This window comes from Anopheles ziemanni, chromosome 3, assembly GCF_943734765.1.
Source record: "Anopheles ziemanni chromosome 3, idAnoZiCoDA_A2_x.2, whole genome shotgun sequence".
NCBI lineage: Eukaryota > Metazoa > Arthropoda > Insecta > Diptera > Culicidae > Anopheles > Anopheles ziemanni.
In genome coordinates this window covers 61,074,878-61,091,303 of record NC_080706.1, presented here as the reverse complement: position 1 = coordinate 61,091,303, position 16,426 = coordinate 61,074,878, and the positions used below count along the sequence as shown (strand labels likewise).

General features: G+C 44.2%; 1 protein-coding gene across 1 annotated transcript; it reads left to right on the top strand.

Annotated features, from left to right (window-relative positions):
• Window positions 1-362: 362 nt before the first annotated feature.
• LOC131285180 (uncharacterized) lies at window positions 363-1,304 on the top strand. The gene is made up of 2 exons (XM_058314041.1): window positions 363-368; window positions 600-1,304. The coding sequence occupies exons 1-2, from the start codon at window positions 363-365 to the stop codon at window positions 1,302-1,304; spliced, it is 711 nt and encodes a 236-aa protein (XP_058170024.1).
• The last annotated feature ends 15,122 nt before the right edge of the window (window positions 1,305-16,426 follow it).

Sequence of the window (16,426 nt, the reverse complement as noted above, 5' to 3'; positions counted from 1 at the left end):
TTCGTGAAAAGTGCACTGTGGAGCAGCGGTCCAGAGTGGTTAATTCGTCCAGCGTCTGAATGGCCAAATTCAACACCAAAGGTTGCGGATGGTGCAGAGCTAGAGATTCGTCAAGGGAGTGCAGCGGTTACCGTCATCGTAACAGTGCATCCTTGGTTCAAACGGTACTCATCATACACCAAGCTTCTACGCGTCATTGGCTATCTCTCCGGACCTCATGGAAGCTGCTAAAACTGTGCTGTACAAGCTGGCATAGCAAAATGGATTTCCAACGGAGCTCGAGCGGTTGAGGAAGCGTGAGGTAGATTCCAAAGCGCTCATCACTTAGACGTCTAAACCCGTCCATCGATAACGAAGGAGTAATGAGAGTAGGAGGACGTCTCAAGCTCTCACAACTGCCTTATCAATCGAAACATCCAATTCTTCTGCCCAAGAAGCACATCTTCGCACGCCGCATCGCAGAACACCTTCATAGAGAGCTGATACATGGTGGCGGAAAATTGCTGCTTTCCTAGATTCGTGAAGAATATTGGCCACTCGACGGACGACATCTGGTGAAAAGCGTCGTTAGGCACTGCTTACGATGCATTCGCCAACAGCCCGTACTTGTACAGCAACAAATCGGGCAGTTACCATCATCGCGGATCACACCGAATCGACCGTTCGCGACCATCGGAGTGGACTATGCTGGACCGATCTATCTACGACCGATCCACAAACGTGCAGAGCCCGCCAAAGCATACCTCTGCGTATTTATTTGCTTTGCCACGAAGGCTGTTCACCTGGAACTAGTGGGACGTGAAAACCAGCATCCTATCATCACGATCACGATCCTTCGACGATTTGCATCGCGCCGAGGACGTCCGTCACACATCTACTCGGCCAACGGTAAAAACTTCGAAGGCGCAGCCCGGGAACTTATTGAGCTATTCGAGATGCTCCATGATGAGAAGCAAAACAACATCATCGTCTCGACTTGCGCAGATATGGGCATCACTTGGCACTTCAGTCCACCAAGGGCTCTACACTTTGGCGGATTGTGGGAAGCTGCAGTGAACACCGCCAAAAGACACATGTTTCGCCAGCTGGGCAGCACGAGACTGCCTTACGAGGGATACATTACTGTTCTGCACCAAATAGAGTCGGATGACCCCAACGAATTAGCCGCATTAACACCTGCACATTGTCTTATAGGCACATCGATGAACGCCATCCCCGAGCCGGACTATTCAACCCGAAAGGCATACACCCTGAGCGAGTGGCCGAAGTGGCAACTGATCGTACAGTGCTTCTGGAAACATTAGACCAGCGAATACCTACAAGAAATGCAAAGGGATACGATGAAGACCTGCAGCAATACGGATTTCGCACCTGGCAGACTGGCAATCCTGATGGACGAGGCTCTTCCTGCAACACAATGGCCACTCGCGCGGATAATTGAAACGCACCCCGGCACGGATAATTTGACACGTGTAGTAACATTAAGAACTGCCAAAGGAATTTCGGTTAGGGCAATCGCTAAAATTTGCTTGCTACCGGAGGCAACAAACTTAAACTTATCACCACGTGGAAAGTAATTGTTGACGAGCGTCAAGGGGGTGGAGCATGATCAGGCAGGAATTGACACTTGTAAACAAAAACACTGCGTAAGCCATTATGGCAATTACGACCATAATTGATTTATGAGGCCGAACCCGTCATGATCAAAAAGGGGAACTAAACAGAGTTAGGAAAAATGTTATAAAGGCTAGTTAGAATAAAAAAATCTCTCTCTTCTACCAAAAAACCACCCGGGGTAACTATTCATCGTAGCAAGAACAATCCGAAATTATCCCGAAAGAAACTCGCGCAAGAACACGCACTACGATCCTAAAGCCAAAATTATTGTATCCGCAGACGCTTCATCGATCGATCTCGGCGGGACCATAAGTCACCAATTTCCAGACGGTTCGATAAAAGTGATCCAACACGCGTCTAGAGCACAGGCAAAAGCCGAGACAAACTACAATCAAATTGATCGAGAAGGTCTCGCAATCGTTTACGCCGTTACAAAGTTTCACAAAATGCTTCACGGCAGGCGGTTTTTGCTGCAATGCGATCACAAACCTCTGCTCCATATATTTGGGTCAAAGAAAGGCATCCCGCCGTACACAGTCAACAGATTGCAACGATTCGCGTTAACTTTGCAATCATACGTTTTTTAAATCGAGTATGTACCGCCGGGTTCATTCGGAAATGAGGACGTACTATCCCACTTGATAAAAAATCACGTAAAGCAGGGATGTCAAACATACGGCCCGCGGGCCACATGCGGCCCGCAAGCACATCGGATCCGGCCCGCGACCCCTTTGAAGGAATACATCGAAAGTTTGGATCTTTGAATATTAGCTATTGTTTGAATAGTAAAATGTTTTTTGTTAAATTGAATGAATTGCAAGAGAACTGAACGAACGTCAATTTCAACAATTTCTATAAGAAAGTGATATACAGTCGATGTCCGACTTACGCGGATAATAGGGACCAGAGAAATCCGCGTATCTCGAATATTGCTTGACACATAGCTTATACTAGGAGTTAAGAGATTGAGTTGTTGTGTACATGTATCATAGAATATTCAAAATTTTACTTTATCTATTAATATGCATGCAATGCAAGCGTATTCAAACAACATAAATTGCAATAAACGAAATAAAAAGCGTAAGTTATGCAAATGTGTAATTTACATATTTATTCGTGTGGGTGTACATCTAAGGAATTTACATCGATGTTATAAACCCAATCTACTGTCAAATTTTGAAAACCGCGTATCTCCGAATCCGCGTATGTCGAGTACCGCGTATGTCGGATATCTACTGTACAACTTTGATCCACATCACGCCGATGATATTGCGGTTGACAAGAGCAAAGATTTCACACCGATTTTCGTGACAAGCGCATAGTATTAATACAAAACAAACGTTATGAACTACAAGAGCATTCTAAATAAAATAACAGATGTGGAGCAATAAGTTAGCTGTAGTAATAATGCACATTTACTTTTTTTTAAATCTTTACCAAAATGCACAATAGTGTTAAAGAAAATTTATCTTTTACTGACAATTGTATTTTACGAGAAGTAATGTTATAAGTAATATAATATTTAAAAAATTTGAAGGTGTTAATTACGATTGACTGTTTGGATCAAATCACACTGATAAGAACACATTTTCATCAATCCAATCAATTTTACGCTTTGGCCCGCGAACCTATTTTGGGGCGAAATGTGGCCCGCGAGGTCAAACGAGTTTGACATCACTGACGTAAAGGCTGATTCGCTCGTGGGCAAGTGCAAGTGGCAAGTAAGCAGGCAAGTGGCAAGTAGCCGTTCGCACTGTAGCAAATACTTGCTGGTAACTTAACCACTGACACAAGTAAACAGAAAGTTATGAAATTTAATTTACCATTATTTGATATTCAATAAATAAAAAGATCGATCATTGATGCAATAAAATAATATTTCTGTAACATAAGTCGTAAGTTATCCTCTAAAAATGAGTAGCTACTTGCCACTTGCTACTTGCTAGGTCCTGATTCGCACGGGGTAGGTACGCGGCAACTTGCCACTTGCACTTGCCACTTGTCGACGTGTTCAGTTCGCCTCAAGCATTGGTCGAGAACGGACGTGTTTAGTTTAGTGTCCCGTGACAGAAGTGTTTGGCATTTTTCTACAAGTGTGGTTTGTGCCTGGAGGCGAAAGCGAAGACAAAGCGGACGAAGCATCGAGGAGAAAAAAAAAGTGAGAACGAGGGGAGAAGGTTGCTCCTGTCGCAAGAGCTAGCGCAAGCGCAGGCGGAAGTGCTTTGTGTTCTTGTGGTAGATGGTGGAGGTGGTGGACTTGCTGCGTCGCGGACTTTAAACTTTTAGAACTTTTTCGCGCACATGAGTCGCGGGCGGACTCTGCTGACCGGACAGCATGGAAACACTGAAGGTGTTTCCCAAATACACGGTACGGAACGTTGGGAAGCGTCGGGCCTTACCTCGGGTAGGGGGACTTCGACGTTCCGGGAGAAATCAATAAATAGACACGAGGTTTAATTTATCATTATCTCCGATGAACTGGCTCTTTTGTCCATTGATTGATTGATTGAAAATTTCATTTTTATTTCTGTCTCCTTTGTTACAAGTTTGGTGGTTTGCGAGATACAATGATTGTTCATTTTTCAGCGCTAACTGATATAGCCTTTGGCTAGATGTTGGTGTAGTAATTGATAATGTTTTTGGCCCGGTGAGGCACTGAGTGGATGAAACTTATATACTACTTACTAGCTACTTAGATACTATCTTACATACTACTTACTACTAACTGTACAACATTATCGATATAATTGCCGAATGTAGGCAAATTCAGAGAGTTGCGACTTGCGCATGAGTTCTTGTGAGGTCGCTATATACATTTGTTCTATAGATATGGTACCTATTATTTCATAAAGTTCAGTAATTCTAATGTATCTTGAGGCGTTAACGATCATACGCATGATCCTGTTTAGCGCAATCTGGATTTTCTTCTTGTGGGTATTGGCGCATTGTCCCCAGACGGGGAGACCGTAGGTAACCGTAGGAAGTATAATAGCCTTATAAAGGTCTATTTTGTTTGGAATTGAAAGTTTTGACTGGCGCTTTATCAAGGGGTAAAGATATTGAGATAGTATGGCCAGTTTTTGAGTTAGTAGATTACTATGGGTTCGAAATAGTAGTTTCTGATCGATTGTTAGTCCGAGGTGCTTGACCTCGGATGACCATTGTAGAGGGGTGCCGTTAACCATTACATTCGCCGTCGGGTTGAGGAGCTCTCTGCGGAACCGATGAGGTAGTGTGATCGCCTGGGTTTTCGCCTGATTGATCTTGATCTTGCAAGACTTGGAGTACTGGAAGACGGCGTCAAGGCTTTTCTGGGCGCGGTTTCGAAGTTCTGCTACGGTTCGCCCCTTTACCGTGATAGCAGTGTCGTCCGCGAACAGGAACAGCTCGGCTCCGGCGGGCAGGGTTGGCATGTCGCTTGTATACAAAACATACAGCAGGGGACCCAGGACGCTTCCCTGAGGGACTCCGGCCGATGCTTCGGAAACGCAGGATGGTGTTGTTCCCAGAACGACGCGGAAGGTTCGTCCCTGCAGGTAGCTCTGGATCAGTTTGGTGAGATGGCGGGGAAGGCCGAACGTTGCCATCTTGTGGATGAGACCGTCGTGCCAAACGTTGTCGAACGCCTTCTCGACATCCAAGAGAACCATCGCGGTTGTCTTGGATACAGCCCGATGGTGTTGGATGGTGTTCCGAAGGCGGACGAGTTGGTGGGTGGTGGAGTGTCCCGGACGGAAGCCAAACTGCTCCGGCTTAATGATCCCACGTTCATCGACTGCGTCCCTCAGCCGACGATGGAGTAGCCTCTCGAACACCTTACTCAGGGACGACAGGAGACTGATGGGCCTGTAGCTGACTGGGAGCGTAGGGTCCTTCCCTGGTTTTAGGATGGGCAGGACCCTGCTAGATTTCCAGGTGTTGGGGAAATGACCCAGCTCCATGCACTTGTTGAAGATGTTGACGATTAGTGCTAAGGCTTTCTCACCGAGGTGTTTAAGGAGGATGTTCATGATGTTGTCGAAACCGGGAGCTTTGATATTTTTAAGCCTTTTCACCGAGGCCCGGAGTTCGGCCACGGTAATCCGGTCTCCAGGCGGCGAGGGTGGCTCCGACGCAAGGTTGGTGATGGTGTTGGAGACCGCGACCTCGTGGGGGCTCTGAAGATCGTCGCCGAGCCGATGGGCAGCAGCAAACTGGGCCGCGAAGGCGTCCGCTTTTCCCCCTGGGGCGAGCAGAGTTTGCCCTGCTGTCACCAGGGGAGGGATGGGCCGGGGCTTTCGCTTGAGCACTTTGGCCATTTTCCAGAAGGCGGGAGAACAATCATTTAATCCTTCCACCATCTGGCCAAACTTTTCGTTCCGTATGTCCTCGACTCGTAGCGAGATTACTCTCTCCAGCCGAGCTGCCTGCTGTTTGAGTAGTACGTTCCCCATCCTCTGGAACTGCCGCCTCAAGGTGTTCCGCTGCCCTATCAGCTGACGGGTGTGTTGGTCGAGCTGCAGGACGGCACCCCTAACTTGAACCTCGGGAACGGTCTCCAGCTCCGCCGCTTTGATGATGTTCTCTAGCATGACGATGGCACTCTCGATGGTCTGAGGCGACTCGATCGTCATGTCTGGGATGCTTCTATCCACGATTCGTCGGAACTGCTCCCAGTTGGCCTCGTGGTAATTTTTGCGCCGCGCTAGTGGAACTCGGGTGGCACTACAGACCACTTCCGTAACGACGGGGAAGTGGTCAGAGTTGAGCTCGCACAGCGTGACTGGCCGCTTTATCACCACGTTCACAAGGAAGAGGTCGATGGTGCTGGGAGAGCCACGAGCTGGGATGTGCGTTGGGCGATCCGGGTAGTCCACGGTGAAGAACCCGTGCTGGGCGAGATCCGCCAGGAGGATGCCGTTCGAGTTGCCTCGAAAGTTTCCCCATTGCTGATGTCTCGCGTTGAGATCGCCCCCGAGAACGAAGCGCGAGCGGGTTTGGGTGAGTCGCCGGAGGTCCTGCTGGAATTCTGCTGCAAGGCCGCTGCGTTGGGAGCACTGCCGAGGGCAGTATGCCGCAATCAGGTGCAGAGTGCCGGTGCTGGTCATGACCTCGACCCCGATGGCCTCTATGATGGTGGTTCCGTAGTGTGGGAGTAGCTTGTGGCGTAGGCCCCGGCGGATGGCAATGGCTACCCCACCTCCGGAGCGACCTCCGGGGCGGTCAAGGCGATGGATGGTATAATCGCCCAGGAAGAAACTCTGGCTGGCCTTGAGTCTCGTCTCAACCAGCAGGGCGACGTCGAGGTTCTGTCCGCAAAGAAGGTCCCCCAGCGGTATAGCTTTGGCTCGAACCGAGCATGCGTTCCACGTGACAATTTTGAGCTTATCCATATCTAATGAGTATGGACGCAATGGCGTTTAGCTGTTCCAGACGAGTACGACAGCTCCGGAGACTTTGTGTCATTTCCGCTAGAATAAGCAGCAACGTGTCCGCATCGTAGAGGTCCGACGGGCCTGGTGTGGGGGTTGCTGCCTCCCTAGGAGGAACCTTCTTGCCCGCTGGTGGGACAGAGGGCTTTACGGTGTTCGTCTTCGCGACCCAGGACGGAAGTTCGGGAGCCTCGGAGTTGGTGAAGGGTGCTGGGGGGAATTCCGCAGCTGAGGTTAGTGTAGGCGGTGGAGGAGCCACTGGTTGAGCCTTGGGGTTTTTGGCTTTGTTTTGCCGGTCTCGATTGCTGGCTTGTTTTCGAATGTCCAGGTACATCGAGCGCTTGGGGCACTCTGGACTGTCGGCTTTGTGCTCGCCCTGGCAGTTAGCGCATTTAATGTTTTCGACATTGGGACACTCCGCCGTAGGGTGTCCACCAGCACAGACGGAGCAACGGGGATGCATGCTGCAGTTCCGTGAGCCGTGCCCAAACTGCAGACAGCGCATGCACTGTGTAGGTCCCCGGCGTCCGCCCCGATACGGCTCCCACCGTATTATCACCGATTGTACGGTGCGTATGGCCCGGAGGGCCTGGATCGATGACCTGCCGCGTTTCAGCGACACAATATAAAGCTGATTGTGGTACGAGCGTACCTGCTCGTCCCTACGCTTGATGCGTTGCACGTCCACAACATGGAGGCCGTGCTGCACCTGGAGTTCGTTGGTGATCTCTTCATTGTCCATCGCGGACCACCACCTTGAATGGACGGTCGCTCTTGACGTCGTGCGTGAAGTACTCCGCTTTTGCGTCAGTCAAAAACTTGATGAGCTTTGTCAACTCCGGGCGAGAGTTGACAAAGACTTTGGTGCCGATGCCCGAGAGTTGGAATGTGGCACTTATTGCTCTGGCTTTTAAAGCCAAGCGGATGGTGAGAAGAGGGAGACTTCTCACGACCACTGGAGGGAGCTTCGTCGGAGCGGACGAAGCGGAGGTGGACCCTGCGGCTGGGGCAGGAATTTGGTTGGACGCTGGCTGGGAGGCAGCATCCGGCTTTGGTTTGCGTCTCTTTGAACTGACGGTGGTGAAACCAGAGGACGCGCTGGTTTCCGTCGATCCAGAGTCGTCGGTGGAGTCGCCCGAGGTCTCCATGGACGACTCGTTCTCGGGAGAGCCGGCTGAGCTCACGCTCATCTTGGATCTCTTCGATCCGCTGCTTGAAGCAACTGAGAGAGTATCCGAACTCTCATCAGAGACCACCGGTTTGGTCTTCTTTTTCTTCTTCTTCGTCGTCGTCGACGCTTTCTCACTCATCACTACTAACTTGCACTCACTAGTGTACGATCACTGGTTGCGGGATGCTAGAAACGGAAAGTGGTCCAGCTCGCTCGGAGGCTGGATGCTGACTTGAACCTCTCTTTTGTCCAACTATCGGTTCTTTATTTATACCAACTTTTTAAACGATTTTACACGGTTTTTAGGAAAGTGTTTGTGACGGTTGCCGAAATAGCTGACTCGGCTAGATGATGTCAACTTGTGTTATAATTGGTCAAAGTGGTAAAGGGTGGCATTCCGGTGCGAGCTAGTACATAGCCTACGCTGCACGTTGAGTGCGTTTACCTCTTGTTTACCAGCTAGCTTGTTGGTAAACCCTTCGTATGCTAACCAATTGGTTAGCGCCTGTTGTTTATGCAATAATATGCATAGGTGAGGTGATTCTATCACACCTCCCTTCCTAAAAGAATTTCGTAACGCAAAATTTTGAAATGAATTTTTGATTTTGTGTACTGTTTGAATCGTTCCTAAATCGTTTTCGATTACTAAATTTGTACCTTCTATTTGTTTAACTTTATAGGGTCCTTTGTAAATAGGATCTAATTTTTTGCGATTTTCGTTGGTAATGGCTATTTGGTCGTCTATATAGAATGTTACAGGGTTTAGGTAATTCTGTTTTTCAATTCTTTTGAGTTTTTCCTTATCGATTTATTTCCTTGTTCGTTCATGTGCCATGAGTAATCTGGTATTTAGCTCTTTAACGTAATTTTCGGTGTTATATAATGATATTTTAGCATTGAAATAATCAATGATTGATTTTTTCATTTCTTCCAAAGACTAATTCAAATGGTGTATAACAGTGTTCTAAATTTGGGGTTGTGTTGAGTTTACCCATTCATCCCAATCATCGTTATGTTCATTTGAGAAAATTCTTAGATATTCGTTTAGACATTTGTGGTTTCGTTTAAGTGCACCTCTAGTGTCTGTGGATGATAAGGTGTGGAAAATTTGTGCTTATAGTTGAGTATTTTTGCAATATTGTCGAATAGTTCGTTTTTATATTCTGTTCCCATATCTGTTCGTACTTCTGAAATATTTGTTCCAAATATCAATGTGAATTTTTCTACGAATGCTTTAGCTACTGTTTTAGCTTCTTTTTTTGGTATCGGTATAACTGTTATATGTTTGGTTAAATTGCACTGTATTGTGACTGCATATCTGTTATTATTTATTGTTTTTTGAAATGGTCCAACTGTATCTATAAAAATAATTTGAAATGGTTTTTCAGGAGTGTCTGTTTTTTCGAAATAGATTGTCTATGGTGGTTGTTTAGTTTACAAAGTCTATTTCAGTCAAAGAATTGCTTGATTGTATCTTTCATGTTCTTCCACGCAAATTCTCTTCTTAACTTCTTATACATTTTACATTGACCTAGATGTCCTCCATTGGGGGGTGCCCATGGCGCAGCGGTAGCGCGAGGAAACACCACACCACAGGTGTGGGATCGAATCTCGAGTCTGGCACCCTCCGGTATTACGAACGGCTGACCACCGATCTATAATATACCGTCTTTCGGTCACACAAACTCTCTTCGGAGGGAGGCCTTGTCCCACTAGGGGATGTCGTGCCACTTAAAAAAAAAAAAAGATGTCCTCCAGTTGGGGTGTTGTGTGTTTTCTGCAGAATCTCGGAGATTTATTCTGGTCTTGTTATAACTTTTTGTTGTTCGTATACTAGTATTTTCGTTTGTTTTAGCGCTTCATTGGCTGCCTTTTTCACTGCCTCAGCAGGAATTTTCTTGAATATATCTTGGCCTTTAGATATACACTGGGCCCAAAGTTAATCCGGACACTCAAAAAATGAGCATGCATCCGACTTTGTGGTCGATTTTAGAGTACTTAGAACTGATAACAATGATTTTTGTTCATTGCATCTTCTTGGTGCACCTTCCTACGAAACGGTTAAAAAAAATCGTACCCAAGCGGCGCAATAAACAATAGAGTGGAAAAAGTCAGAATTTTGACGGCGAATCGCAAAGTCAGATAGTTATATTTCATCGTATTTTTGTTAGCTAAAGTGATGTGTAACTTAGTTTCGACACTTGATATTTGTTATTATCGATGCTGACGACTCTTGGGCATCTTTAGTAGTACTCGCATGATTCGATTTATTATATTATTGAAGTTTTTATTGAAATATGCGTCACACTACTTTGTTGGAACGAAACGGCATAGCAGCAGCCAGGCCACGCGAAACGAGACCAGACGTAGATTGTGCAGGAGCGCAATTTTGCGGTCTGGCCTCAGTGAGGAAGAGAAACGGACCGGTTACTCGATGTTTAAGATGCTTTGGGGAGGGATGCACCGGGGGTGCTCCTAGGCAGTACCAATCCATCGCTGATCATATTCTTGGACACCAGTCACGTTCAGGGCCTGGCACAAGACCAGCCAGGCCAAGGAATAGCACCAGCGGGTGCAGAACGTGGATACCCGGCACGTAGACTGAGCAGGAGCTTGGTTTTGCGGGCCGACGATTAAGATCAAGAGGTGTCAGAACCTAATGTGGTACCCGGCACGTAGACTGAGCAGGAGCTTGGTTTTGCGGGTCGACGATCAAGTGTCAGAACCTACCGTAAGTCCACTCACGGGTTTTAAGGTGGTAGTGCTGTCAGATAAGTCAGCTGTCGGATCGATCTCCTGAGCCGCTTAAGTTTGCATTGCACCGAGTCCATTGCTTTAGGCTTGGGAAATAGCCCCTGGTAGTCTGAGTAGTACCTGTTAGACCTTTAGCAACACGCGCTTTTATCCTTCAAGAGTTAGTTGCGTGCCACAGCGTCCGTGAACTGTGATTTTAGCCCACGGAGAGGCCTCTTCCATCATTGCTTCTACAATGTAGGTGCATAGCGTCATAGAAGGTGAAAAGCAAGAGGAGGGAGTAAGGTTGGTCGTGGTCTCAGGGGGCTACGTCCAATCTGAACCCTCGTCCAAAACAAAAACAAAAATACGATTAAATATAACTGTCCGACTTTGATTTTTTTCATCGTTCTTTTTGCACGTACTTCGTAGGAAGGTGCACCAAGAAGATGCAATGAACAAAAATCATTGTTATCAACTCTAAGAACTCCAAAATCGACCACAAAGTCAGACGCATGCTCATTTTTTGAGCGTCCGGATTAACTTTGGGCCCAGTGTATTTTTGTGCGATCCCAGATACGGAAATCTTCAGATTGTTTTCTTTACCAGTGCACTATGAAGCGAAAAGAGCAAATTGCCGGGATAAAAATCGGAACAATTTTTTTGTGATTATTTCATTGTAATATTGTGTAATACTATTATATTACACGAAATTATGATGTTTCTGGACAATCCCGCCAGGTGGCGCTGCAAAAACCTAATTTTTTTACTTTTCTATCGGTGCATTATTTTTTCAATCTTTTTTTTTACATTAACTTAAGATTTTTTTTAGTTTGATATAAAACAAACTCCGTCATACCACAATAAAAAAAAAAACTTTCATTCAAAATATTGTCATCTGGAAAATAATTGATATTTAAAGCATCTAACGCGGACGTAACGTCTCCTAACGAAGAGCTACTATCTGAATATTCTGAACTTGTACCATTATCTTCTTGGCTTTGAATTTACAAGGAACTATTACTATTTGAGGAGGTGTAATTGTAATGATATATGTAAAACATGTATGTGTCTTTGCAATATAGTCTAATAGTTTTTGGACTTACAGGCTGTGAACAGTTGATGGTTATTAAAATAGTACGAAACCTTTTTATAACTTCGGTTTCTAATTGCAAAATATCGCTCAATTTTTCTATGTTTGAAAAATCCCGACGGCAAACATTTCTCGTCGTATTATTTCCACCCATTTGCCTTGGTTCATCTACTTTAACACCAAATTCCTTGTACATCTTTTCCAATACAATTTTTTTTCGATCATTGTACATGTTTTATAATTTTTAGTAACCTTCCATTTTTTAAATTCAATTCTGTACGAATTGTGAAGCAAGCATTCGAAAAATCTCATCCAACAGTGCAGTGGAGATATTCCATAAGATAAATTCTCGGGATTTGGAATAAATCCATTTTATAAGTGCTCTACACTGTTCATTTCTGTTGGTTTTGTACCATATATACAACATGTTTGCGTATACATAGTGTCGGTTAAATATGCCAAAATTTTTCCCTCAATTCAACTCATGTAAAATGAATAATTTACCGTCACATAACTTGTTTCATTTAGTTAAATTGTATAAGGAACTAACCTGGTTATTTGACTTTTGATTTCGTCTACTGTTTGTATAACTTTTTCTTTTGAATCTTTCGCAAACTTGATCACAATTGGCCTGCAGAACCAACACTTGGGGCATCAAGTTTATCCAGATGATATCTGAATTGTCACTGTCGAACGAAAGACGGATAGGAGTTAATGCCGATACTAGTAAATCACTGTCTGACGCAGTACTTTCTCAGGAACCATGAAACAGTTGATTGTAAATGCTGTGTCCACTAGATCCGTCAATGCCCCACGAGCGCAATAATACGACGTTTAGTGAATCGCACAAAGAAGATGAAAGGTGCCGCAAGATTTCTGCTCTTTGCATCTCAATTATTCTACACGCAGTGTGATTCACCAACTCTTGAAGATTAACTTCAACTTTTACAGGTAAGGGTAAAAACAGAAAAAATGTTAGTGTAGGGTACATTATTAATTGGAATTTTGGGTATAAAAAGATGGGATTGTGAGCTGTAGAACAAGAAAACCTAATACATTCAAAGCAAACCAAACCAAATTTCATTCTTTGCCATTGACTTGGCTTGTCTTTCCTCTTTTACGTGATGTTCAACCACTACCCTGCTTCACATTTTTACGATACGATCATCGACCTATATTTCATTTAATGAGAATTTCATATATTTCTTACCACACATGATGCTGCATATGGCATGATGGAGACGCCTAGTAGGTGATAAACTAAAAGCTTCACATATAAAATTCAGAATAACGTAAAGATGCGCGCGTATGCGCAAAAAAAAACTCATTTATCATTTATTGTTACAAAACATTCTAGACTATAAGTGGGTATGCATCATATTACAATCTTTCACAATCCTTAGCGATGGCGTAAGGTTAAAAACAGAAAATTGAAAAAAATTTCAGGAGTTTTGCGAAACAATGCTTAATATTTTGTGACATTTAATTTCAATTTACTTAAACTGTCAACAGTTTTAAAGCATGATAATATACCTTTCCAAAACTGTGCTTGAATTTAGATTCCGGCCATTATTATATGAGTTGCAGACCTTCAAAGTTGATGGATTTTTTTCAATTTTTCACGCAATATTTTCACAAATCTTGACATTGACGGGCTGTTTCTCACAACCTGGAAGAATAGAGGCTCTAGTTTTTGGGTCATTTCTTAGTTTCATCTTGTAGTTTAAGGAAACATATCTCATTTTTCTGAAATCCAAAAATGGATTTTTGATTTTTATCCCGGCTTCGCTCCATCGTGCAGTGTTGGAATTGAAGCCCAGAAGCTGAAGAAGAGGAGAGACAGAGATCAGGAGGGTAAATTTGAGCCTGGCGCAAGCGCAAGCTTAACCGCAAGCGGAAGCGCAGCGAATAAGTACACGGAACGTATATCCGTCTCGCTCTGAGTGGAAAGTTTTTGGCTAAATCTTGTGAAACAAATGCAAGCGAAGGATCGTTGAGAATATATCCGTCCCGCTCTGCAATGGAAAATTTTTGGTAAAATTTTTTCGAAGACGGACAAGAAAAGGACAATAAAAGTGCACTTTTGAACAAGCGGAAGTGGAAAGGAAGACTTAGTCTTTTCCACGTGTGTATATATCTGTTTTTGAATTTGAAGGTTTTTGAAAATCTTTGGAATTTTTGAAGAGCTGGTGTACATAGAAATCATTTTAAAGTTAGTGATAGTTTTTGTGTTTTGTTTGATAGTTTTTGTGTAAATATCAGTGGCGTCTCGTGACAAAATGAGATGGTTATGCACCTTTAAAAGAAGTAATACCTACTTAGGTAAACCATATAACGTGATTTATTAGAACCAGAACGACACGACACACGACGACGAAGTTGGTCAGGATGTTAAGTGGAAGAATAGTTTGAGGAACCGTGAATGGTCTATTTAGTTCTGCTATGTTTGATTGCTACTAAATGAATCTTCCTGAAAAACGAATTTAACAGCTCATGCACAAATTGACCGGTAATTTCACGCTAAATAGACCAATTGCATGAAAAATCTTTCGAATGAAAGTGTGTGAACCCGCAATATTACCCTGTCCAGCGTGCCTGGTTAAACATTTTTTAATTAGCTTTAAATTGTTGGCTGTATTTCGTTTCCTCGATTTTATTCCATAGTTTTATTTTCTTCCAAATTCACTTCACGGACGTCAATATCTACTCGATAAATATATTCGCGGTTAGTCAATGTCTGTGAATCAAATTCTTATTTGGCAAGTCAAACTCACCTCAGGTCCAACCTGGGTACAATCTAATGTGCACAGGAAAGCCACCTATACATTGACAATTTCACATGGACGCATTCAACACATGCACGAGAGAACTAATGTGTACATATACGATTGGCTAGTGCACTGGCAGAAGTGCCCACCCGTAAACAAAACTGATCGACTTTCCAACTGGATTTTGACTCTTGCTAATAAGAAAACTAGCGCTTCTTCCCCGTTCGTAATGCTCGTTTGTAGCAGCGGTGCACCAGCAGAAGTGCCCAGCGCAACGTTGTAAAGCGTTAAGTAGATTTTGAACGCAACTATTGCGGGTGGAATTTACAATACCATAACTAAACAAATAGTTTTGTGATTCTTTCTATAAATTCATGACTGTGCAGTGCACAGGTTGCTCAGGTGGACGAGACGCCACTGGTAAATATAATTCTTGGTGTACATAATAAATCTAAAATCGAGCCAATTGTAGTAGGCTCATAATCATGGAGGGGCCTTCCCCTGCTAGGAGAGACCCTCCTTCCGATCCTGGCAGCAGGACTAAAGAGCTTCCGGAATGGATGGACAAGGATGGAATGAGAGGAGACCTAAAATTTCTGATATTGCAAGCAGAAGAGGGATACACTCTACCAAAGAATCCATTTATTGTGAGCAAAAGCCTAACCCAACATGCTGGACACAACTAAACCTTCCTGGAACTAGTTTTGACAACGGTAGCAAAATCTTGTTAAAAACAAGATCATCCACGCCATTTGAGAGGCTGCAAACTTTAAAAAAACTGATTGACGGGACACACGATAGTAATAACACCGCACACCTCCCTCAACTTCGTACAGTGTGTCATTTTCAGCCCGGATTTAAGAGACGCAGAAAACTTGTTAGAACTAGAGGCTAAAAATGTAAAAAATGTTCGATGTTTTTGGCGGAAAGTGGGCGATACTTTGATCTCTACAAATTCATTTTTATTAAAAATCGAAGCACCAAGAATTCCAACTTACATACGGCTTGGCTTTCTCCAAGTAAAAACACGGGCTTATTATTCTCGCCACATGATCTGCCACAACTGTGGTAAATACGGGCACACCAGAACGAAATGCCGAGCAGAATCTATCTGCTTAAACTGCGGGTCAAAAGCCCATGGGGAGTGTGAGAAAGAGAAGAAATGTCTTCACTGCAAAGAACCACACAACCTGCTCAACAGAAGCTGTGCTTATTACAAGAAAGAAGAGGAGATCATCGTGTATAAAACGGATTATCAGGTATCATACACCGAAGCTCGCAAAGCTGTAATTGGAACAAGCTCAAATAACCAACAAAACACTAGCACTTTTGCACAAATAACCGGAGCCACTCAAGCAGACAAAGACAGGATTATATTGGAATAATCTAACACGGTCAACATTCTTAATGAGCAAATTCAGAATCTAAACCAATTAATGGCAACTCTTAACAAGAAACTGAAAATCCAGGACAATTTAATAAACACGCTCCGGCAACAAAACACTATGGAAATCGACACTGAAACGGTTATAAACACGGACTCATCATCATCGACCTGCACAACGCCTCGAAAACGTACCCTGAAGACCGGCTCCAGCTCATCTGAGGAGGAAACTAAGCTACGGGAAAAGAA